At 45.9% G+C, this 26,771-nt stretch overlaps 1 protein-coding gene across 1 annotated transcript in view; it reads right to left on the bottom strand.

The window, feature by feature from the left end:
- Nucleotides 1-978: 978 nt before the first annotated feature.
- map3k1 (mitogen-activated protein kinase kinase kinase 1, E3 ubiquitin protein ligase) overlaps nt 979-26,771 on the bottom strand; it is a 60,684-nt gene continuing 34,891 nt past the window's right edge. Inside the window, 20 exon segments of the mRNA XM_064943497.1 lie at nt 979-3,995; nt 4,368-4,499; nt 5,532-5,674; nt 6,104-6,235; nt 6,722-6,884; nt 7,241-7,393; nt 8,198-9,088; nt 9,091-9,607; nt 10,701-10,893; nt 11,125-11,216; nt 11,821-11,942; nt 13,842-14,096; nt 14,301-14,469; nt 16,716-16,797; nt 18,245-18,369; nt 20,160-20,311; nt 20,750-20,866; nt 22,659-22,859; nt 23,084-23,302; nt 23,973-24,123. Coding sequence (XP_064799569.1) covers nt 3,846-3,995; nt 4,368-4,499; nt 5,532-5,674; nt 6,104-6,235; nt 6,722-6,884; nt 7,241-7,393; nt 8,198-9,088; nt 9,091-9,607; nt 10,701-10,893; nt 11,125-11,216; nt 11,821-11,942; nt 13,842-14,096; nt 14,301-14,469; nt 16,716-16,797; nt 18,245-18,369; nt 20,160-20,311; nt 20,750-20,866; nt 22,659-22,859; nt 23,084-23,302; nt 23,973-24,123 — 4,159 coding nt within the window. The 3' untranslated portion in view covers nt 979-3,845.

Genomic DNA, 26,771 nt, shown 5'->3' with positions numbered 1-26,771 from the left:
CCCACACAGACAGCATTGTGAATTAGGCGCAGCAGCGCAGCACCAAAAGCACTCAAACTTCTACAGATGCACAATCGAGTGCATCCTGGCGGGCTGTATCACTGCCTGGTACGGCAACTGCTCCGCCCACAACCGTAAGGCTCTCCAGAGGGTAGTGAGGTCTGCACAACGCATCACCGGGGGCAAACTACCTGCCCTCCAGGACACCTACACCACCCGATGTTACAGGAAGGCCATAAAGATCATCAAGGACAACAACCACCCGAGCCACTGCCTGTTCACCCCGCTACCATCCAGAAGGCGAGGTCAGTACAGGTGCATCAAAGCTGGGACCGAGAGACTGAAAAACAGCTTCTATCTCAAGGCCATCAGGCTGTTAAACAGCAACCACTATCATTGAGTGGCTGCTGCCAACACACTGACTCAACTCCAGCCACTTTAATAATGGGAATTGATGGGAAATGTAAAATATATCACTAGCCACTTTAAACAATGCTACCTAATAATGTTTACATAACCTACATTATTCATCTCATATGTATTACGTATATACTGTACTCTATATCATCTACTGCATCCTTATGTAATACATGTATCACTAGCCACTTTAACTATGCCACTTTGTTTACATACTCATCTCATGTATATACTGTACTCGATACCATCTACTGTATCTTGCCTATGCTGCTCTGTACCATCACTCATTCATATATCTTTATGTACATATTCTTTATCCCCTTACACTTGTGTATAAGACAGTAGTTTTGGAATTGTTGGTTATTACTGCATTGTCGGAACTAGTAGCACAAGCATTTAGCTACACTCGCATTAACATCTAACCCTGTGTATGTGACAAATAAAATTTAATTTGAACTCGTAGTAAAGTCAATGATACTCGTCTGTATGCCCATTGATAAAGTGAACACAGTAGTTATGTGGTTCTGAGGCTTTGACAAAGAATTGACAGGAGGAACAAGAAACCTTTTTCCCAATTTTTTGTTTATTTACCATAAAGACAGACACCAAAATAAGTTCCAATTTATGCAATAAAATGCTTAGAATGGGGTAAAAATTGTAATAATTAAAATATCTTGATACATTTTAACTTACAGGATACAGTTTAAGCCATTTTTTTATTAATCCAGATATTTCATGAGTTTATTTGCACAGTAAAGGTGCTAATATAAGTTAGCCCTTAAGCCCTGAAAATCTTTGAGAAAAAAAAAGTAAAAAAGATTATATATATATATATATAAATATATATATAGAGAGAAAGTGAACTTTGGTAGAAGAGACTCTATAGGACACCTGAGGTAGTAGAGACTGGAATAAAACAGCAAGATGTTCTTTACAAATAAAAAAAAGTACCACCAAGTGACACAGGAAACAGGAAACAATTTCACACAAATTTCAGTCCAGCTTAGATCCAAAAAAAGCACATAAGATTACATCACATCAGCATAAAATAAGACAAAATAGACCAGCAAGCTGGCTGAGACAGGTGGACAAGAGGATTCAGAAGGCATTAAGAGATTGGTAAGAATTATAGACATGACAAATTGAAGTAATACTGATTAGCTTTTATGAATGACAGAAACAGATTTTTCTTCCAGTATATAAAAAAGACCAGAGTGCATAACTTTAAAGCTTTTAAAAAGGCATAAGAAAAATAACCCGAAGCAGGAACAAAAAATTAAAATGGAAAAGAGTGTGGTATAAAAATACAGTCAAGTACAATCATTTTAGCTACCAAACTTCACATGTATTTACATTTAACTCTTCAAGCTTGATCAGCTTGTACTCCATGTAAAGAATAGGATTTGTTTTAAATAGATTACATTTTCTGCTTAATTTTTTTTTGATATTTTTTTTAATTGTCTCAAACCCTTGCCATTAAGGGATGCCAAATAAAAATAGCAATTACATGCAATTACTTTAATGGATTACAACCAGAACAACAACACTTGGAGAGTTATAGTTCATAAATTAACACCATTTAGGAACATGTTTGAGAATTCTAATCAAAAAGATGGTAAAACATTTAAGCAGAAAAGTCAGCCTTAAATCAGAAATATCCCTCCACCGAAAATAAAAAAATTGTACAGCATTTATTCATTATATAGAGTATCCACAATGGAAAATAGAAGAGTCATAGAAAACCTCAGATGTACATGGATTTTATAACAATTTGTTTTAAAAATAGAGCCAAGATAAAAAATAATAAAAAATTTAATTGTTGAATTGTAGCGTGACATTCTACAAAGGAACAGCACCAGAAGAATGGTAGATCAATATTGAATATAGCGGTTTTGAATGTATGGACACAGCATTTAGGGCTCATAAAATTATTTAAAAAGGCTAAAATATGTGCGATGCACATGGCTCAATTGTAACAGCGAGAGTTAAGAGACCAACAGGGTGTTTTCATTTTAACAGTGTGGTACGACATCAAAGTGTTGTTTGGAAAACTTACGCCCATACACAATAAATGTCTCAATCTCTTAAGGATAGCTTTGAATATACAATGACACCAAAAAAAATATATTTATATCTTTTTGGGGTGTTATTGTATATATATATATAAAAAAAAATCATAACTTCATACATGGGATCTTTATCTCAAAAAAATAAAATAATCAAAGAACAAAATAACATTGGAGACAATGCGGGCATCATAAGCGTTCACATTCAGCGTTATGCTAGCCGAACTAGCAATGTTTCTGTTAGATCAATCACCGCTCCCTGAAATACTTAAGTAATCTTCATGATTATTCGACTAAGCTTTATGGCCCAACAGTAAAATGCACATCTTAAAAGCATCTTTATAGAAATGCAGTTATGCACAAATTCAATCGATTAAAACAGCTTCATTATGCCTTTCTTCTACACATAGGATACTCTAAAAACAAAAACCGAGTCGGAAACTTATGACCCGACGTCACAACGGAACAGTGATAAAAACCATTTTACTCCGGTGTCTCCAGATTGCGGTTCTAAGGACTTATTTGTTGACTCACGGGGGGTTAAAATGGGAAGAGGAACTTCTCGAAACCATTGCAAAATGGCTACCAAAGTGCTAAAGGAACCATTTCTTTACCAGAACAGAGGCTTGATAAAACAGAGCAATACAGACTACAGTATACCAACATGGCACTAACTAAGAAAGCACCGTTTTCGTAGTAGAACTTTTGCGACTTGCTTTTTGCATTTTGTGCTAAAGGTACAGCAGTTTGAGGCCATAGTAGTGGAACGGGAGGGTATTATCCCATCCATCCCAGGCCCTCCACTCATAACTGGGGGCAGCTTGGTGTGGATGGAGGGCAGTCTGGTGTTAGGGAGGCTGGTCTGGTGTGGATGGAGGGCAGTCTGGTGTTAGGGAGGCTGGTCTGGGGTGGATGGAGGGCAGTCTGGTGTTAGGTAGGCTGGTCGGTGGTGGATGAAGGTCGGTCTAGGGTTCGGTAGGCTGGTCTGGGGTGGATGGAGGTCGGTCTGGGGTTAGGGAGGCTGGTCTGGGGTGGATGGAGGGCGGTCTGGGGTTAGGGAGGCTGGTCGGTGGTGGATGGAGGGCGGTCTAGGGTTAGGGAGGCTGGTCGGTGGTGGATGGAGGGCAGTCTGGGGTTAGGGAGGCTGGTCGGTGGTGGATGGAGGTCGGTCTAGGGTTAGGTAGGCTGGTCTGATTGTCAGCGGTGGGAAGAGGAGAGAAAAGCAGGCAGGCTGGCTGGGCCTTCAGTAGTAGACACTATGGGATAGGGAGGATGTTGGGGACTGTGGGAGGATGTGGGGGACTGTGGGAGGATGTTGGGGACTGTGGGAGGATGTTGGGGACTGTGGGAGGATGTTGGGGACTACCAGTTGAGGCGGAAGACGGGGTGCTTGAGGAGTTCCCTGGATGGGGGCCGGTCGGCAGGCTGCAGCTCAAGGCAGCGCAGGGTGACGTCCCTCAGGCCAGGGGTCAGTTGGGGAGGGATGGAGGGAGCCGTGGTGGCACTCGCAATCTGGGGGAGGGAGGGTGAGGTCATGCTACTGTTGAAATCCAATCAACCTTTACATGAAACAGGCCAATAGGGTGCTTTTTCAGGTATATGTATTTTACAGCTATACGTGTACATCAATCCTACAGTAGTGTTGTGCCAATTCTATCTAGTGATGTAAAACAGTGACTGTGGTTTTTAGTGGGTCACATATTAAACGGTAATGGTAAAGAGTACTAATAACATTTCTAGGTATGGGATATTTCTGGTCGTAAAGACACATTGATCACATTTTAAACAAATTTTTTTTATAAAATGTATTTATCACTTATCTAACTGAATAGACATGGTTTCCTTAATAATCTAACTTTGTGGCTGTGCTTGTATTGGTGGCACCTTGAATATGAGAGCGAGGTGGTTGGAGTGTTTCTCTGCGTTCCAGGGGGGCTTGGCACACGACATCTCGATGATGGCACAGCCCACACTCCACACGTCACAGCTCCGGCCGTACTGCTGTCCACGCAGCACCTACAGAGTCAACCGTACACAATAAGGTATCAACATATGGACAACTGCGTGCCGTTTATTCAATTTAAGCCTTTACTGCACGCTCCCACTACACACACACACTTAACTCTACTCCATTCATAGTCTAGCATTTGCAAATAGCAGCAGAAAGGACTGAAATAGCAAGTCATTATCTTATAGCACTTGCCTGGGTGTTGTTGAGGAGTGGCATAGTTAGACAGCAGACCACTTTTTGGTGGATGGACACAACGTCAAACCAAAAGGAGTTCAATGTATTAAGAATCCTCCCATAGACTGCCATTATGTTTTGTGTCTTATTTAGTTGCCCTGTTTCTACATTTGTCACATGACTATGGCTTCAATTTATTCCCAGGCCAAATCTTGCTTTCGTACATTTGGGGAAGGCCATTTAAAATGTTGTTTGCTTCCGACAAAGCTTTTTTTCCGGCAGTGAAACCCAACCGCCATTATGCTGGTCATTCAGAGTCACGTGTTCGCTACGGAACTGAATTAAAGTGGATTTAGATTTCTCAGTAACTCCCAAATGTAAGAGCATTTTAATCCCCTTTGAAAGAGAAGACCCCCACAATGGAGGCCGACCCCTTAATGTCTTGTTATTGTAGTGGTTCCAAAAACCTTGTTTAATTAGGAGGGGAGTTCAACTGCCCAGGCCTCCCACAGCATGACAGCCCAGTTTAATACCAGCGTGATCAGGGCTCTCTTCAAAACGAACAGCCCCCACAGAAGGCTAATGCTTCGGCTTCTACCTCTTTCAGACCCTCTCCACAAAGAGAATACAGAGGACTGGGGGGGTTTTGATCTTAGGACATTGGTTTAAGTGGCGGAATTTACTAGTTTTATGCGAGCCATCACTTGTACACAGTGTGTGTGTGTGTGTCTGTGTGTGTGTGTGTGTGTGTGTGTGCCTGTGTCTGAAATGGCTCCTGTCAAAAGGATTGCACTATAAAGGCCGGGAACAGAACGCTAATTCTAAACACAGATTTACTCTCTCTCCCTTTCATCCATGCGTACCTCTGGGGCCATGAAGGCAATGGTTCCCAGGAGTTGGCCCTGGAACTCCCCTGCCCCAGTGCCCTTGGAGGCCAGTCTAGCTGCAGCACCAAAGTCAGCTATCCTCAGCCTCTGACCTGTGCTGTCAATCAGCAGGTTGGCACCTGGAGGAGACAGGGGGAGAGAAGGTGAGTTATTGTATGCCATAACAGGTGAGGTAGGGTGAGGTGTGTTCTGACTAGTCACCCAGTAGTCAGTCTCTAGTTAGTTATTCCAGACCTGTCCAGTACAAACTCAGTAGTTAGTCTCTAGTTAATTATTCCTGACCTGTCCAGTACAAATCACAAGCCCTTATTATAGTTTCTTATTGTTACACTACACTTGTCATTTAGCAGACGCTCTTCTGCAGAGCGACTTACAATTAGTGCAGCAGCAGTTCGTTACCACTCACAGTCTCCAAAGTTCCACCCCTAAAAGGTGAAACACATGAAATGAGTGTTTCCCTGAGAGTCCACCTTGAACCCTGTGACAGGCAGCTCAATAGCAGCAGGGACTTCCTGTGCGCTAGAGGGCGTGTATGTGTGTGCCCTCACCTTTGATGTCTCTGTGGATGATCTGGTTCTCGTGGAGGTAGGCCAGGCCTCGGAGCAGCTGCTCCGTGTAGTTGATGATCACAGCCTCCTTGAAGGCCCCATACTTGTTCAGGAGATGGGACACACTGCCACCTGGACACAACAGAGAGGATCAACCCATGAAATAATGACTATTTATCCTATTAATAATACACCCAGTTCTTCTATTTCTACAGGGGCAACATATGTGATTGTTATAGGAGGAAGGACAATAGTTTATAGTAGGGATGGGGGTCAAGTGTTACTATCAAGTTCAACTTCTGGTTAGTTCCAATTGGACATGACTTGTCTTATTTACATACAGGAAGTTAACTGATACATATTCACTCATTAAAGGTTCAAGTAATACTATTTTATGTACCCAGTTCTGAAAAGTTGAATAAATACAAAATAATGAATTATCACACCAAAGATAAGCAAGAAAACTATTATCAAATTTATTTATTTATTTTTATCAACTAAATCAAAATTAAATTGAACAAATGAAAGCAGGAAACAAAAAAACAAAACATCCAAAAGTCAATTAAGGCTTTTTCAACGTGGGATATCATCATCATCATCGGCAGAGGAGGTCCTGACCTGCCATCCACTCCACCATCAGGTTATAGTTGCTCTTCTCACAGGTGGCCCCCAGCATACGGATGATGTTGGGGTGGTTGAGGTGGGCCATCATCCGGATCTCCTCCCTCAGAGCAGTCACCACCTCCTCTTGCTCCGACGATGTGTTCCTGACGTAGGTCACCTATAGTTGGGGAGGACATGCATACACAGGGTTATCAGGGGAAGAGAGCTGGACATTCTCTTTAAGGGCAACATCTCAGTTTGAGGTCATTAGCTAAAATGAAGTCACAACTCTGACATGGAATCCCCAGAGTTTCTGCACCAGGGGCCCCATAGACCCATAGGCCCCACCTAGCAACAACACCAAGGCCTTATTCCCTAAACACTCCTGTAGATGGGAAAGCATTGAATAGGTATAGGCACTATGGTAAGAGCTCTGACTGGCTAGGACTCATTTTTATAACCATCTATTTCTCTGACATCAACAGGTGTGTATCAGGGCAGACATCTGTGGTTGCCATGCGTCGGTCTTCTCACCTGTTTGACTGCCATCAGGGTGCCAGTGCCCACGTCCTGGGCCTGGTAGCAGGAGGAGAAGGCCCCCAGGCCGATCTGCTGGCCCTTCAACCACTCCTGGCCCTCCCTGTAGGGCTGCTTGGCTTTGGTATGGCCAGGCAGAGTCTCTGGAGTCTGGGGAAGCATGGGATGACAACACGTCAGTATGACTCACACACACACCTTGCCAAAACTATAGTTTGTAACAAGAAATTTGTGGAGTGGTTGAACAATGAGTTTTAATGACTCCAACCTAAGTGTATGTAAACTTCCGACTTCAACTGTACACACACACACACATATTTATACACACACACACACACACACGTATGTGGACACCCCTTCAAATGAGTGGATTCGACTATTTCAGCCACACCGTTGCTGACAGGTGTATAAAATCAAGCACACAGCCATGCAATCTCCATAGACAAGCATTGGCAGTAAAATGGCCTTACTGAAGAGATAAGTGACTTTCAACGTGGCACCATCAATTTCTGCCCTACGAGAGCTGCCCCGGTCAACTGTGAGTGCTGTTATTGTGAAGTGGAAACGTCTAGGAGCAACAACGGCTCAGCCATGAAGTGGTAGGCTTCCCACAGCCAGCATGTGTATAGGCAATAGACCTAGTACCACACACACACACTGTGGGTTACATTTAGGGCTTCAGTCAACATTGGCAGGTTGATATGAATGATTATTCCCATGTATTCTCTGACCTTGGGTGTGACAATGTTCTCTACTTATATGTTAGTTATTAAGCCCGTTACTGGGGCAGTTTCCTGGGCACAAATTAAGCCTAGTCCTGGAGAAAAAGGAAGCTCAATGGAGAAACATAAGTCTTCGTCTGTGTTTGGGAAAACTGCCCCTTTGTTTAGGGAACACTGAGGATGTCTAAAGTCTTGTAGGGACATATGTTCCTGAAGGTGCACGTTGACTCACATCTGCCTGGATGATGATGATGTCCTGGTCTTTATCCACCTGCAGCTGGGGGATGACGGGCAGCGCATCCTGCGACTCGGACATGGCCATAACTACAGCCAGCGCCGCCTCCTCCTCCGCCTCCATCTTCTCCTTGCACTTCTGGTGTTGCGTCACGTCCTCACTGTACATCCCCACCTCTCCCCCTCCTCCTGGCCCGTCCCCAGCCCGCTCCGGCGACAGCACGGCCACCTCCGACTGGAACGTGACGGTGGTGGTGTCGCCGGCAACGGGCAAAGATGCTTCCAGGAGGTCTTCCATGGAGGAGTTGAGCTCAGCAGAGGCGTCCAGTCCACGGAACTTCTCTTCCACAGGGGTGAAGCAGCTGTCCTCGCTGCTGATGAGGGTGGTGGCACCCCCCATGTGGCCCCCTGTGGAGGGGCCTTCACCTCCGGAGGCGCTGGTGGAGAGGCTGGGCTTTTCCCCTTGGAGGTCCAGCTTCATGCCCATCTTGGAGGCTCTTGGAGTGGGCGAGGTGCAGAGGGTCTTGGCCCCCTCGGAGGGGGTGGGTCGGGAGGGCTTTGGTCTGTGGATCTGGCTGGAGGGGAGGGGTCGGGCCTGGGTGAAACAGGGGGAGGGGAGCTGCTTCTCTGGGTCCTTATTGCTGAAGGGCTTCTGCTGGGGAAACCTGCGCTGGGAGCCTGGAGAGCAGGAGGAAGCAGAGGGGGCAGTTGACGCAAGCTTGCTGGGGACGAAGCTCTGGGGCCGGGGTTTGGTACTGCTGTCAGGTCCTGGGAAGGATGGGGGAGGGTGGGAGGCGGAGGGCGAGGGGAGGCTGGGGGCTTGGCTGGTAGGCGTAGAGTTCAGGCACTGGCTGAGGGGGCGGTTACGCGCCTGAACGGGAGGCTTTGGTGCTCGGCCAGGGCCCCACCACACGTGGAAGTGGCCATATTGGGACGCCCAGCGCTAGTGGAGATGGCCGCTAACCTCTCACTTATATCCTCAGGACTCGCTCCCACATTGCCGGAGAAACCTCTCCCTCCCTTCCCGCTGGTCATCTGGACCGTATGCGTCGGGGTGTTGCTCTCGGTCACGTTGGGCGAGTTCTGAGGTGCGGAGGGCTCAAGGAAGGCGGCGTTGGCCCGTTGGTGGGCATCGCTGGCGCTGTGCTCCATGCTCTCCAGGCCCAGGTTGATGGCATCCAGGATGTCCATCTCCTCGGCGATGGCGAGCAGGCGGCGGCGCATGCGGGCGTAGTGCGTGGAGCTGGTGACGCTTAGCATGTCCAGGAGCTTGACGAAGACGTGCGGCACGCGGGCCACCATGCGCGCGGCGCTCAGGAACACGCGGCGAGACAGCTTGCCCACCATAGAGTGGGAGTTGTCGATGGACTGCAGTGAGAAGCTCAGTAGGGGGAGCAGCTTCTGATACCTGGACAGAGGAACATGAGAAGGACAACTTAAAAGGCTGTAGCTTCCTATTCCCTATAGTACACTCTCTTGCAATAAAATCACTGTGTGAGATATAAAGACATGATTCAAGGAAGTGTTATCGAGACCAGAGTGTGGTCATCACGAGTCTCCATATTTTAATTACCATAATATCATCAACATTAAAAACAGACCAAACTGGCCTCCCGGGTGGCGCAGTGGTCTAAGGCACTGCATCGCCACCAGAGACTCTGGGTTCGAGCCCAGCCTCTGTCAGAGCCGGCCACAACCGGAAGGCCCGTGGGGCGGCGCACAATTGGCCTAGCATCGTCCGGGTTAGGGAGGGTTTGGCCGGCAGGGATTGTCTCATCGCGCACTAGCAACTCCTGTGGCGGGTCAGGCGCAGTGTAGACTGACCAGGTCGCTAGGTGTACAGTGAAAACATCCGACACATTGGTGCGGCTAGCTTCCGGGTTGGATGCACGCTGTGTTAAGAATCAGTGCGGCTTGGTTGGGTTGTGTTTCGGACGACGCATGTCTCTCGACCTTCGCCTCCCCTGAGTCCGTGCGGGAGTTGTAGCGATGAGACACGACAGTAACGACTAACAATTGGATACCATGAAATTGGGGAGAAAAAGGAGGTAAAAAAATCTTTAAAAAACAGACCAAACTACTGAATTACAAGCTACAAACCAGAACACCGTTTTTAATAAAGTTTGTAGTGTTTATTAATAGCAATGTACAAAGAATCCATAATAGCACATTAGGTGCCTTAATGAACTGCCCAAGCATTCAGAGTAATGGGCCTGGCTCTCGACCTTCGTTATGTATCCAAGGCTACGCACTCAAACATACAAGGTTTTGACTTTGTCTAGGTGATCGAGGCTATACCAGGACAAGGTTACCATCTCATTGAGGTGAGCTCAAGGCTACGTGACTACAACATCTAAACTCCTAAGTCAGGGAAATATCACTGGGCACAACACTCATCCCTGTGGCACTCCTCTACCTCTCCCAGGGAGTCAGACTCAAGTCAGCAACTAGGTGAATCAGGCTATACAAGAACAAGTCTATAAGTCAATAAGATTGCGTACCTATCCCCCATGGTCTGAGACTGGTGCCAGTCCCCTCCGGAGACGATGTGTGGGTAGAACTCAGCAGGGAACTCCAGCAGGAGCCTGTCAATCAGACACAGACGGCCCAGCAGGGCCTGCCAGTTATTGGCCTCAGTCTGGGGCCCCAGGATGCAGTTCAGGACATAGTCCACCCCGCCAATACCAATGGACCCTGAGAGAGATGGATAGGGAGAGACACTTACAGGGAGTTGCTAGTTGGATGTCGAGGACCGAGGCACCTGGGCATTAATGGCCAGATGGATATTGAGTATTAAACAAGTGGTATATTTACTGTTGTTGAGAAGGCAACAAAAAAAACACTGAAGACATCAGATATGGGGAGAGGACTACATTTCCACTGATTTCCACCCCAGAGAGGCTGCATGGTATTTGTAGCTCTTACCTGCTTTGAGGATCTCTCTACCTACAGCCAGCTCTCCCAGCTGGCCTTTACACAGCTCCAGTAGTGTGGACACCGACAGCTGGCTGGTACGACTGGACACGACACAGAATCGACAAAGAGGAACGACACTCAGAATGAATGTCCATGCTAGACTCCTAATGACCATCATTCATACTCATACTTTTATACCGTATGTTATCTCTTGCGGACAGACTACGTTAACATTCTGACCAAATTTAGCAACATTTTAGTTCTGCCTTAAACGACATTATACAGTGTGCAACAGACCTGAAATGAGACAGGAATCATGGAAATCTGTTGACTAACAGCATTATTATACCACAAGTAAAGGTTCCCATATTTGAGTCCGTTCTTAGAGATATACAGTATATCATGGAAATTCATATCTGGACCTGGAAGCCATTTCCACTGCCGATTTTCATTGTTCCCCTCTGATCAGTGACTGATTTAGACCTGGGACACCAAGTGGGTGCAATTAATTATCAGGTAGAACAGAAAACCAGCAGCACTCCAGACCTTCAGGCTCAGATGTAAATATCCCCGATAGAACTCACCACTAATCATACTGGGAGAAACCTAACAAGTCCTGTATTCTCCACCTGAGGGCACTAGCTACAAGCATTTGTCGTCAGGCTCCCATATCTATCAAACTCTGAAGTTCCAGACCGACTTTACCTGTTGGCGTCGGCACATTTGACCAGGATGGTCTCCACCACGGACCGGAGCAGCTGCTGCAGGCGCGAGCGTTCAGACACGGAGTGGCAGGGCGTGTACACCAGCATGGCCCGCAAGGTTTTCTACAACAAGGGGGTGAGAGGCCAGGGTTCACATTAACATGGCAAACATACAGTCAGTACTACAAACGCTATCCCTAGTCCTGTGTGTGAAGCATGGGTTAAGACAAGAATTTTGATAGTGAATGTGACAACAATATTATCCAGACTAAAGTATAATAACTTACTATCGACTATGAGTTTATATAAAGTATTAACACCCCCCCCCAAAAAAATACTAAATAATAATAATAATAATAATAATTGCCCTACATGACTAAACCAAACATGGGAAATGCGAAGACGGAAAGTTGGGTAAAAACAATTCAAATTAAAAAATAAATGCGCAACACAAGACCTCTTGGAGCCCAAATGTAACACTAATAAGGCAGTTGGGGAAATTGCGCTTTTGACTCAGTCTATTCCTGTGAGAATATGTCCACCTGGGCCTGATCACAAGGTCATAAGAGACCCTCTGTGGCCTCGGCTGGAGGTGGAGGGCACTTGGTGGTGCTCCCCCCAGGAGAGGGGTAGAGGTGCTGGGTTACAGGCGGTGCAGCCTGACCCTTACTCCCAGAGAGAGAAGAGGTGTGGGGAGTGGTGACTGATAGAGCGTTGCATTGGAATGCTGCCCAGAGACCGATAGAGAGAAAGGGACTCTTTCTCCCCCTCCCTCCCTCCCTCAGGCAGACAAGGCTACTCCTTCCTCCAACCACCTCATCCCACTCACTCACAAATCACTCAAACACAGCACTACATACACGCACGCAGTCCCTCCCTCAACCTCCATTACTACATTCTCCACAGCCTACTCTACTCTCAGGAGAGACGGATCATATCAATAAACAAGCATTTTAGCAAAACAAACAAAACTTCCAAAGGGAAGCCACGTCACATGGTATGACAAGACAAGAAAATAGGACCCCCATCAAAGTTATTGTAATGGTGGCTCTGGCATTTTCACTCGTTACAAGGTCCTAATTAGTGTGCACGTAGCTAACGACTTTGCCCCATGATCTGAGCACACTTTCTAAGGCTGCCTCAAACAAAGTAGAGGCTTTTCAAAACGGCAATTTAAGTCGATTTTTGTCCCACTCTTCCAACTCTGGTTGTGCCCATGGTATTTTTAGTCCCCTCCCCGCCATTACCAACATCCCCTGCTTTGTCTTAAAAGAAGAATACAACAGACGCCAAAAGTCTGTCTGCTGCTAAACACGCTGGAAAGCCCCCAGAGGAGACAGAACCCTTTTTGTTTTCCATATCCGCAGCTCTGCTGAAGCAAAGTGCCGCGGGGGGAAATGTCAAGCTCTCTAGAGGTTCTACATTTTATTTTTTTTATTTTTTAAACCACCAATAAATATTCTTCTCTAAAAGAGACGAAGTATCAGAAATTCGGCTCGGAGGAGTGAAAAAAAGAGAAGCTCAGTCTGTCCCTGGAGAATCCCTGCTGGTTTAACTTCAGGACTTGCCAGGCTAGCTTGTTGTTGAAGTGGACTTTAGGACAATTCAAGACCTGTGGTGTGAGAGAGATAGGCCAAGAGGTGAAAGCGGAGATCGGGTAGGGCCAACTAATCAATTCCTGAGTACCGATAACAATACATTTCATGTGTTCAGCACCGGGTTCATGGCAATGAGCTGAAGTTACTTGACCCTCTATGCATTGCAATCACTGTGTACATGCAGTACAGTGTATCATTTGTGTCTTTGAAGTGATGGTGATTCAGTCACATATTTAAGAAAATAAGGTACAAAAACACTCACACTGCTCTTTTTAACTAGCACCAACTTCGCTGATAACTATTTCATTATCAGCTATGACTGTGATATGTGGTTGTCCCACCTAGCTATCTTAAGATGAATGCAGGAACTGTGTAGTGGCTCTGGATAAGACCATCTGCGAAATGACTAAATGTTGAGTCTCACCAGTGCAGCCACGTAGACCTTGTAGACAGGGTCAGCACACACCATGGAGAGGACACTACAGCATGACTCCACCACCACGTCACCTGACACCTCAGAGCAGCCCGCCCCGGCCCCTAGCCCCGCCCCCGGCCAGGAGCGTTCGCCATTGGCCAGGAGGAGCGCGCCGCTGACGTCATGCGACAGCCGCCGCAGGGCCATCTCCCTGATGCTCCAGTTCCTAGAGAACAGACAACCCACCACCTCCATGCCAAACACCTTGGGAGGACAGAGACAGTAAATTAGTCTGAAAGGAATATGACACTGATCGGATAGAGACAAGTACACACAAACCCCTCTTTGTAGGCAAAGGCAAAGGAATAGTCACAAAAATGCAAGCTCAAAAGGTTATTCAAGAATTTGAAAGTATAAGACAGGATCCCTACATTATAGACCCCACGTCCATCTTCCCACCCCTCTCACCTTTATCCAAGGCTCAGCAAGTTCTTTGTAGGTCTGGGGGATCTGCTGGACCCCGTATTGGGGCAGGGTGAAGTCCCCCTCCTGGGACGATGACCCCCCTCTTGAACCCCCTTCACTGTGGGACGATGACGCTGCCGCATTCTCCATGGAGACAGATGAGGGGTCATGGCTGCCGAGAAAGAAGCCAAAGTCAGTGAGCTTTTAGCGACTTTCGGGGGACTCAAAATGGTGGTGGTAGACAGGTAACTAGACTAAGTTTGAATTGTAGTTCTGAGCATTTGATATTACAATCAAGAAGGGCCAGGAATATGCTGATTCAGGCTTGGTCAGGATTCAGGAGTTTACCTTCAGAATATAATGAAAATGGGGGGGGGGGGGGCAATAGGGGGAATCATATTCTAAAGACACCAGGAATCAACCCAGCAAAACCGGAAAATTCTAAACTTTCCTTCCTGTTGTACTGGCACAAGGGTCATGTGACATAGCAGGTCATCATAATTGCAAACAAACAACAACAAAAAAACGTAGAAAAACAACTGGGTACAATTTCAGGGCGGAGGGGGTAACAGATACTTTCTGACAGTATTCATGTATTAAGGGGGGGGGGGACAACAACAACAGCTATCATTTCATTCCCAGGCAGACGCACAAAACAAGGGCTGGTGCCTGGCTGTCTGGCTCACATAACCGCACTGTGGAGGGGATCGAGCTCACGACAAACCTACGAACACACACACACTAACACAGGTGCGCACACTAACATACGTGTGCATACTCACACACACACGGCACCAACTTCAAAGAAGTTCTTGAGGCTAGTGTATTTAGCATGTACTTATGGTAGGACATGGGCTCATTCAGGGGTACGTAACATTATACAGCACTAGAGCATTCAGATAAACATTGTGGAGACATTAAAATGTCTATAGTTTTTAGTTCTATAATGTTTTACAGTGGCTGGTTGTAAGGGTTGAGAGCTAAGGGAATGGTGATGTGTGGGGGGTGAGTCTCGAATGGTGATGTGTGGGGGGGGGGGTATATATGATGGGGCGGTTGACACGGGTATTCCTGAACTCCCAACCTGGGCTCAGTTGTTGGCTTCTATTAAGCTTTAAGTGGAATGGCTCTGGCACACTACGTTAGCGTAGCCCTGTTTGACCTAGCATGATATAGCCTAGCGCACCACTAACATGCTAATGTGATGTTCTGGCACACTGCGTTAGCGTAGCCCTGTTTGACCTAGAATGATATAGCCTAGCGCACCGCTAATATGATGGCTCTGGCACACTGCGTTAGCATAGCCCTGTTTGACCTAGAATGATATAGCCTAGCGCACTGCTAATGTGATGGCTCTGGCACACCGCGTTAGCATAGCCCTGTTTGACCTAGAATGATATAGCACCACTAACATGCTCATGGGAGACCAGTCAGGATCAAAGCAAAGAGGAACAGAGCAAAGTACAGAGAGATCCTTGATGAAAACCTGCTCCAGAGTGCTCAGGATCTCAGAAGGTTGACCTTCCAACAGGACAACGACTCTAAGCACACAGCCAAGACAACGCAGGAGTGGCTTCGGGACAAGTCCTTGAGTGGCCCAGCCAGAGCCCGGAATTGAATCCGATCTCTGGAGAGACCTGAAAATAGCTGCGCAGCAACGCTCCCCATCAAACCTGACTGAGCTTGAGGGGATCTGCAGAAAAGAATGGGAGAAACTCCAAATACAGGTGTGCCAAGCTTGTAGCGTCATACCCAAGAAGACTTGAGGCTGTAATAGCTGCCAAAAGGTGCTTCAGCAAAGTACTGAGTAAAGGTACTGAATAGTTATGGAAATGTAACATCAGTTTTTTATTTTTAAAATGTCTAAAAACCTGTTTTTGTTTTGCCATTATGGGGTATTGTGGGTAGATTGAGGGGAAATACGATTTAATCCATTTTACAATAAGGCAGTAACGTAACAAAATGTGGAAAAGGGGAAGGGGTCTGAATACTTTCCAAATGCACTGTAGCGTAGCTCACCGCTAACACTCAAGGTTCTTTCGTGTCTCTGGGCTACTGTGTCACTGACGTAGCCTGCAATGAATCCACAGACTCATTGTGCAGTTCCAAATCCCTAACACTTTATGAGCTTATAAACAGCTTATAAACCATTCAATTGTTAGCTAACTGTTAGTTAACCATAACTCGCATTCAGCTTGCATGAGATTTGTGAAGCTCCACAGCTGTTCTGTCATCTCAGACGAGGCAGGTGTTTCCTTTCCTCTCAGACACAAATATAGTGAAGCAGCTTCCCCCGTCTTTCACACAACAATACCAGATACCAGCTGGTGCGCTGTCAAATCATTCCCCCTCCCCCATCCCAGGAGTCTTTCCAGGAGTTACTAGTTCCTAGCCCACACAAACACATGTTAAAATTACCTGTAAAAATCATGGGACTTCCACTTGGCTCTACAGAGGGGGCAGATGAGCGTCTCGTGGTTCCGCCGGCATTCCTCAGCCCCTGCGAGACAGACGGTCCAACAGAATTAGCTCTCCCCCAGTTTAGAAAAAGGACAATGCACTGATTGGCTGTCAAGGAAGTCAATGCGCCAATAAAATGTAGCAACAATTGGACTGGAGTTTAGAGAGAGAGAGAGAAGAGGGCAAGGGCCTTGGCACGAATGTGACAGACTATGGAGAGGTCTGTATAGGGCTGTGTGTGTAATGGGAGTAAGTGGAGTGGTGTGTGGTGGTGCTTGCTGGACTATAAAACCTTCATGGATGACGGCACGGAGTCACTAAATGCCAGACGAGTCCATGTCTGAGGCCTGGCCACAGAGACCCAGGTCTTAAGCAGTCAGTCGGTCGCTAACGGCTCGGAGCCTATTAGAATTTCCCCCTTCACAGAGTCAGCCTCTGTTTGACGAGGTGTGGGGTGAATAAACATGTATTTTGAGAGAAGCTGATACATTGAAATGGCACTAAAATAGACAGAGTAGAAGCTCTGAAAGTCTTGTTTTCACTCAGTGCTTTTCTTCACCAGTCGAAGTAGTTGGTGTACAGTGGTAGTGCCATATTGGATATATATGTGCATAGTGTTCCTAAAAGCAACTACAACAGAATACCATATGCCCCTCAAATAGAAAGATCTGGACCTTGATGCCAGTTTAACTGCTTTTTTAAAAAGTATTCTTCCCCTCTAAATCAGGGACGGATTTAGACCTGGGACACCAGGTGAGTACAATTAATTATCTGGTAGAACAGAAAACCAGCAGTACTCAGGACCTCGTAGAGTCAGATTTCAATACCCGCCTTATGAACTAACCCTAAGTGTTACTGGGTTAAAACTATTTTGACAATGTCAGAGCTCACCTTGGCTTAGATGACAGGAACAATATTACACAGTACACGCGTCAAAAGTTTAAATGAGTTGAACTTCTGATAGTGTACTGTAGTACTCACAGACATGCAGTCTTTTGATAGCGTACTGTAGTACTCACAGACATCGAGTCTTCTGATAGCGTACTGTAGTACTCACAGATAGAGCTGCATCTTCTGATAGCGTACTGTAGTACTCACAGATAGAGCTGCATCTTTTGATAGCGTACTGTAGTACTCACAGACATGGTCTTTTGATAGCGTACTGTAGTACTCACAGACATGCAGTCTTCTGATAGCGTACTCTAGTACTCACAGATAGACATGCAGTCTTTTGATAGCGAACCGTCGTACTCACAGATATGCAGTCTTTTGATAGCGTACTGTAGTACTCACAGATATGCAGTCTTTTGATAGCGTACTGTAGTACTCACAGACATGCAGTCTTCTGATAGCGTACTCTAGTACTCACAGATAGACATGCAGTCTTTTGATAGCGAACTGTCGTACTCACAGATATGCAGTCTTTTGATAGCGTACTGTAGTACTCACAGATATGCAGTCTTTTGATAGCGTACTGTAGTACTCACAGATAGACATGCAGTGGTGGTGTAGCTTGTTCCTGCAGCCTTCCTCACACACAGTCAGACTCTCCTCATCCAGCATGTCCAACAGACAGATAGGACACATCTGCTCCTCTTCATCCTTCAGACTACTGACAGAGAGAGACAGAGAGAAAGAGAGACACAGAGAGGGGGATGCAGAGAGAGATGGGGAAGAGAAAAATAAAGGTCATATACATATATACATACACACACACACCTCAAAAAAATAAAGGGAACACTAAAACAACATCCTAGATCTGAATGAATGAAATATTATTAAACACTTTTTTCTTTACATAGTTGAATGTGCTGACAAAATGTATGTAAAATGAGGCTCAGTAGTGTGTGGCCTCCACGTGCCTATATGACCTCCCTACAACGCCTGGGCATGCTCCTGATGAGGTGGTGGATGGTCTCCTGAGGGATCTCCTCCCAGACCTGGACTAAAGCATTCGCCAACTCCTGGACAGTCTGTGGTGCAACGTGGCATTGGTGGATGGAGCGAGACAATGTCCCAGATGTGCTCAATTGGATTCAGGTCTGGGGAACGGGCGGGTCAGTCCATAGCATCAATGCCTTCCTCTTGCAGGAACTGCTGACAGACTCCAGCCACATGAGGTCTAGCATTGTCTTGCATTAGGAGGAACCCAGGGCAAACCGCACCAGCATATGGTCTCACAAGGGGTCTGAGGATCTCATCTCGGTACCGAATGGCAGTCAGGCTACCTCTGGCGAGCACATGGAGGGCTGTGCGGCCCCCCAAAGAAATGCCACCCCACACCATGACTGACCCACAGCTAAACCGGTCATGCTGGAGGATGTTGCAGGCAGCAGAACGTTCTCCACGGCGTCTCCAGACTGTCACATCTGTCACATGTGTTCAGTGTGAACCTGCTTTCATCTGTGAAGAGCACAGGGCGCCAGTGGCGAATTTGCCAATCTTGTTGTTCTCTGGCAAATGCCAAACGTCCTGCACGGTGTTGGGCTGTAAGCACAACCCCCACCTGTGGACGTCGGGCCCTCATACCATCCTCATGGAGTCTGTTTCTGACCGTTTGAGCAGACACATGCACATTTGTGGCCTGCTGGAGGTCATTGGCAGATTAGCCAACAACCTCCTTCCCTCAGTAAGAGCATTGAAGATGGGTTGTGGCTGGGTCTTCCAGCATGACAACGACCCGAAACACACAGCCAGGGCAACTAAGGAGTGGCTCCGTAAGAAGCATCTCAAGGTCCTGGAGTGGCCTAGCCCGTCTCCAGACCTGAACCCAATAGAAAATCTTTGGAGGGAGCTGAAAGTCTGTATTGCCCAGCGACAGCCCCGAAACCTGAAGGATCTGGAGAAAGTCTGTATGGAGGAGTGGGCCATAATCCCTGCTTGCAGTGTGTGCAAACCTGGTCAAGAACTACAGGAAATGTATGATCTCTAATTGTAAACAAAGGTTTCTGTTCCAAATATTAAGTTCTGCTTTTCTGATGTATCAAATACTTATGTCATGCAATAAAATGCAAATTAATTACTTAAAAATCATACAATGTGATTTTCTGGATTTTTGTTTTAGATTCCGTCTCTCACAGTTGAAGTGTACCTATGATAAAAATGACAGACCTCTACATGCTTTGTAAGTAGGAAAACCTGTCAAATCGGCCGTGTATCAAATACTTGTTCTCCCCACTGTATATATAAAAATAACGGCCAGGGCAGAAAGGGAAAGAGAAACTGGTGTTAAACCAATGCTTGACCCTCGTTCACATCAAAATCAAAAATTTTATACAACTTGGTGGTATTCAAGGGCCTTCTTGCATAATGTTTTACAATACAACATCTGTACCCTGTGTGTGTGTGTGTGTGTGTGTGTGTGTGTGTGTGTGTGTGTGTGTGTGTGTGCGTGTACACTACCTGCTGTCATTGCTCGAGGCGCCAGAGTTGCTGGACGGACAGGACGTGTGGGGGTTGGACATGCGCGACACAAACTTCTGAATGGTGTTGCGCGACGGTGCCTTGATGCGCGAGCTGCGGCGATTGTGGTACTTCTGGAACAAGCTCTCCACCTGGAGACAGTGCCACAGTTAGCAGTCGTAGGGAGAAATTTGCCCTAGATGCTGCTCTTGGGTCAGATTGGCATTCTCTCTACTGGTGGTAAAGTATCTACGTATTCAAGTGCATATCTAACGTGCATTCAAGATGGTGCAAGTTATTGAAAGTTAACATAAATTAGAAATATTCTCGCTTTGAAGTTTCTTTGGAAATTGGTCATTACAAAATGGGTTTAGCTAATCATGTATGCCCTTCTCAAACTATTGTTTCGACCTGAAGCATACTGTGCTGGTTTTGGATATCCCCATTTTCACTTTGTCCTGGTTTCAGCAACTATGGTGGATCCTTAAACAGGCCAGCACGGTACAGCTCAGTTTGCTCAGCTCAGTAGGGAGAAAGGGGAATTACACAGATTGGTTACAGGGCATGTTGGTTGGTTGCTGGAAGGTTACCTCAAAGTTTTTGAGGGTTTTCCTCCAGAGCAGGGGGTCTGAGGGCTCCAGCTGGAAGACACGGAGCATGACGAAGAGGACGTGGATACAGAATGCCCCTCGGCCACAGCTACAGGTCTACAGTGAATGGAGAGGAGGACAGCAGACCGGGGGGTTACTCACGTGTGTGTGTGTGTGTATATACATACCAACACCGCACTCACAAACACACGCGCAGGCACACACACAGATGGCTATAAATGGTCACACAGACCGATACAGACCTGCTGATCCATCTGTCCCAAATAGTACCCTATTCCCCCACATTGGACAACGCTCTGGTCAAAAGTAGTGCCATTTGGGACACAAGCCTTTAGTAAGAGGAAGCTCTACATCGCTCCATTTCTACATTAGCAATGGAACGTTTACCCGGCCATTTGCTACTGTAGCGATGACCCGGCCATTTGCTACTGTAGCGATGACCCGGCCATTTGCTACTGTAGCGATGACCCGGCCATTTGCTACTGTAGCGATGACCCGGCCATTTGCTACTGTAGCGATGACCCGGCCATTTGCTACTGTAGCGATGACCCGGCCATTTGCTACTGTAGCGATGACCCAGCCATTTGCTACTGTAGCGATGACCCAGCCATTTGCTACTGTAGCGATGACCCAGCCATTTGCTACTGTAGCGATGACCCAGCCATTTGCTACTGTAGCGATGACCCAGCCATTTGCTACTGTAGCGATGACCCAGCCATTTGCTACTGTAGCGATGACCCAGCCATTTGCTACTGTAGCGATGACCCAGCCATTTGCTACTGTAGCGATTACCCAGCCATTTGCTACTGTAGCGATTACCCAGCCATTTGCTACTATAGCAATTAATGCTCCAGTAGTAAATGGCTGGGTAATGCTCCAGTAGTAAATGGCTGGGTAAACAAAAAGAGCCTGCCAATGTACAAGTGAAGCAAATTGTTAAAGTAACTGTCCAGTGTTTCCAGATGAAATATGACCTATAATTACTTACAATACAAGTAAAATGGTTTTCCTTCCAAAAAAAATGGTAATTCAGTTCTGTATGTTAAAAAGCAACAGAATAGTGTGGACATATATTGGTCATAAAAATATTAATGTGAGTAGACCGCTGATTGGCCAGCTCATCCTCCATTAGACCGCTGATTGGCCAGCTCATCCTCTTCAGGAGTATGACGTCATACTCTGAGAAAATAGCAAGCGTTCTTGTTGAGATACAAGTTTGAGGTTTGTTTTTTTAACTTTTTTTTCTTAGTACAACTACATATGGGGATATTATTTTTTGATGATTTATAGTATTATATCATTTTGTCAATATTGTAATATTATTTTTTGCACTAGTCTCCTCAGGACTGTAGGGGAAGAAAATTGAATCGCAATAAAATCACAGTATCGAATTGCAACACATATCGGCCCCTAAGTATCATGACAATATTGTATCGTGAGGTCCCTGGCAATTCCCAGGCCTATTATTTCTCCAATTTATGCTTTAGCCACAAATACGAGTATAAGATGAGTCAACAACCTTATTTGGGTATGAGTGAACATAATACGAACTTTTAAAATTGAGATTTTCAAATGAACAGTTACTCTACCCCCATTGCTGTAAACACAATTTGGTAAAAGCTGGAGCCGTTGTTGCAGCCAAGCCTCAATCGAGCCTGCCAGTTGGAATCTGACAAACTTCCATCAGCTTAATCAATTCCCAATCGACCCCAAGTCTAGACACTTGTATACGTTTGAAATGTCTGTATCGGTATAATAGCTGATAACACCCATCTAATCCTTTTAATATCTACACAAGTACATAGAGGGTAGAGGGAGTCGATTTGAAAATTAGTCTTGATTCTGTTTAAATCTTCATTGGTCTGAGTGGACTTCCAGCACTTCCTACCTGTGGACCAATGAACACCCTGTATTTGTTGTCGGGGCTGTCTCCTCCAATCAGAAAAGAGTTGGGGCCTATCTGCTGCAGTAGGTAGAGGCGAGCCCTCATGACCTTGTTGACACGGCGACTGGTCTCCTCAGGACTGTAGGGGGAGAAGCCGTCTGGAGAGGGCGCCCGGCGAGGGGGCGTCACCCTGCCACTCTGAAACTACACAACAACATCAGATCAAGACAACCTCAGAACAATAGTTACATGGGTATATTATACTGTCACCAAATAGTCACTTCGGACTTTATATTGCCATGATGGGGTTTAAAGAACTGTAAAAACTAAGTGAAGGAGGCTTGATATCCAATCAATGTTATATTATCATCAAAATGTTTTTATGCCTGTGCATTGTGTGCGCGCTACGTCTGTGTGTGGCTAATCACCGGCACGGGTGAGGCCCTCTTCCTGCGCACCCCGGGGGACTCGGGCTTCCCACCGACCCTGCCAGAGGAAGAGGAGGAGGAAGAGGGGGGTCCAGGGGAGGGGCTGCGGCGGCCTCTGCTCTGCTGGGGGGAGGAGCTGGTGGGTGAGTCAACTCCGACCTCTGCCCCTTTGCAGCCCGCCTCGCTCCCGTCCGGTCGCAGGGGGACGGGCTTCACCACCTGAAGGAGAGAAGGACAGGGGGTTAATGACAGGGGGTTAAGGACAGGGGTTAATATGCGGTTGGGGTAGGCCAAATGAGGTCCAAATGACAGTAGAGTCCTTTTAACAAACAAACATGCTTCTCTGACATGTAGAACAAGGAATCATGTCAGCTCTATCCATAGCATTTCTATCTGCGACATTGGTCAACTGAACACGGGTCGGTAGATCTGGTGGAAGCATTGACATTTCCACGCAGCCAATCGGAAGGCATGATGTAGCTATAATACCATAATACATATATCCATCTAATCCTCTCAGAAGAGTGCCAAGACTAGAGGTCAGGGGGCTTGAGGTCAGCATGTGTGTGTGCTGTGAAGGACTAGGTGCAACATAATGGTGCAATGCCCAGGGTTGGACATGTCCAATTCTGCTCGATTTCAGTCATGAAAACAAACTTTATTTCAAAGCATTAACAGTATCAAATCAATCTTTAGAGTAGTGAATATTTAAGAGTTGCTTGGATCTATAAAATGTTAAGCACAGTAAGCTAAGTACACACATGTGGTGTTCTCTGTGTGTATGTATAGACCTACATGTTTATATAGTATTATAGCCGTGTGCTGGGATTTGATTTGATTTGATTTGATTTGTTTCTGTGTCCATGTGTGTCAGGCTGCAGCAGCTCACCACCGGGCCCCTCCTGCTACGTCTCTCCAGCCACTCGTGCTTCCAGGTGGGCATGCAGGTGGCCTTGAGCTTCTCCCGGATCATCCGCTCCTCGGGCCGGTCTTCCATCTTCTGCAGACCCCGCAGGGTATCCTTACTCTCCATGTCGCGACTACAGAGAAACCACAGAGGGGGAGGAGTTAGACAATGGCAACTGCTTGGCATCTGACCACAAGGCATTACAAAGGATAGTGCTTACGGCCCAGTACATCACTGGGGCTAAGCTACCTGACATCCAGGATCTCTATACCAGGTGGTTTCAAAGGAAACATATCAACAGGCTGATTAAACAGCATGATCATTACACATGTGCACCTTGTGCTGGGGACAATAAAAGGCCACTTTAAAATGTGCAACATATTGCCACAGATGTCTCAAGTTGAGGGAGTGTGAAACTGGCATGCTAACTGCAGGAATGTCCACCAGAGCTGTTGCCAGAGAATTGAGGGGGGGGGGCTGAGGAGTATGTCTGTAGTAAGCCCTGATTGGCTGTGCCTGACTCCCCAGTGGGTGGGCCTGGCTGCACCCCTGCCTGGTCATGTAAAATCCATAGATTAATGTCTAATGAATTTATTTAAATTGACTTATTTCCTTATATTAGCTTTAACTCAGTAAAACCTTAGAAATTGTTGAATTTATATTTTTGTTCAGTGTATGTACATATATATTTACCTTAAGTACCCCTGCACAGACTCGGAACTGGTAACCCGTGTACAGGGCCTGAAATTTTTTGGTCCACCATGATTGTTGCCATAATTACACCAAACACTTTTTTTAAAACGTTTTTTTAAACAGATGAGCATGCTTTGTAATGTTTCTAAAACAAATGTATTACTAGTAAAACGTGGTGGATTGCTAAATGCTTACATTTGAACCAAAATATTACAGAGACAAATGTTCAGCTACTCCTTTCAAGGGTGGGTGGTTACCATGGCAACGGGGGCACAAGCTGCTCGAGTTGTTAGTGACACAGAATCTGACAGTGCTGGTGATGATTATAGAAGGTTTGTATAAAATATTTGATATTGTTGCAAAAATGTTACTATAAAACATTTTAAACGGTTACCAGGATGTTTCATAAGGTTGTGGGACCAGTCTGGTGAGAACATTGTGGGGACATGACAAAAGATACCCTACCGGTCAAAAGTTTTAGAACACCTACACAGTCAAGGGTTTTTCTTTATTTTTACTACATTGTAGAATAATAGTGAAGACATCAAAACTATGAAATAACACATATGGAATAATTTCGTAACCAAAAAAAGTGTTAAACAAATCCAAATGTATTTTATATTTGAGATTCTTCAAATAGCCACCCTTTGCCTTGATGACTGCTTTGCACACGCTTGGAATTCTCTCAACCAGCTTCATGAGGTAGTCACCTGGAATGCATTTCAATTAACAGGTATGCCTTGTTTAAAGTTTATTTGTGGAATTTCTTTCCTTCTTAATGCATTTGAGCCAATCATGTGTTGTGACAAGGTAGGGGTTGTATACAGAAAATGGCCTTACTTGGTAAAAGACCAAGTCCATATATGGCAATTACTTTAAGACATGAAGGTCAGTAAATACGGAACATTTCAAGACCTTTGAAAGTTTCTTCAAGTGCAGTCGCAAAAACCATCCAAGTGCTATGATGAAACTGGCTCTCATGAGGACAGCCACAGGAAAGGAAGACCCAGAGTTACCTCTGCTGCAGTTAAGTTCATTAGAGTTACCAGCCTCAGAAATAGCGGTCCAAATAAATGCTTCAGAATTCAAGTAATCAAATCCAATTTTATATGTCACGTGCCACGAATACAACAGGTTAAATGAAATGCTTACTTACAGACTAACCAACAGTGCAAAAAAGGTATTAGGTGAACAATAAGTAAGTAAATAAATAAATAAAAACAGTAGTAAAAATGACACCGGTTAGTCAGGCTGATTGAGGTAGTATGTACATGTAGATATGGTTAAAGTGACTATGCATATATGATAGACAGAGAGTAGCAGTAGCGTAAAAGAGGGGTTGGCGGATAGCCTGGTTAGCTATGCAGATAGCCGCGAGCATAGATGTGATTTAGCTCGTCTGATAGGCTCGTGTCACTGGGCAGCTTGCGGCTGTGCTTCCCTTTGCCACATAAGACGAGCGTCGGAGCCGGTGTAGTACGATTCAATCTTAGCCCTGTATTGACGCGTTTGCCTGTTTGATGGTTCGTCAGAAGGCATTGCAGGATTTCTTATAAGTTTCCGGGTTAGAGTTCCGCACCTTGAAAGTGGCAGCTCTACCCTTTATCTCAGTGCGAATGTTGCCTGTAATCCATGGCTTCTGGTTTGGGTCTGCACGTACAGTCACTGTGGGGGCGACGTCCTCGATGCACTTATTGATAAAGCCAGTGAGTGATGTGGTGTATTCCTCAACGCAATCGGAAGAATCCCGGAACATGTTCCAGTCTGATAGCGAAACAGTCCTGAGGTTTAGCGTCTGCTTCACCTGACCACTTTTTTTAATAGAGCGAGTCACTGGTGCTTCCTGCTTTAATTTTTGCTTGTAAGCAGGCATGAGGAGGATATCATTGTGGCCGGATTTACCAAATGGAGGGTGAGGGAGAGTTCTTTACGCGTCTCTGTGTGTAGAGTACAGGTGATCTAGAATTATTTACCCTCTGGTTATACATTTAACATGTTGATAGAAATTAGGTTGAACTAATTTAAGTTCCCTGCATTAAAGTCTCCGGCCACTAGGAGCGCCACCTCTGGGTGAGCGGTTCCCTGTTT

Source organism: Oncorhynchus masou, chromosome 28 (assembly GCF_036934945.1).
Source record: "Oncorhynchus masou masou isolate Uvic2021 chromosome 28, UVic_Omas_1.1, whole genome shotgun sequence".
Classification (NCBI taxonomy): domain Eukaryota; kingdom Metazoa; phylum Chordata; class Actinopteri; order Salmoniformes; family Salmonidae; genus Oncorhynchus; species Oncorhynchus masou.
Note: the sequence above shows the minus strand (reverse complement) of the source record. Positions and strands in the feature narration are given on the sequence as shown.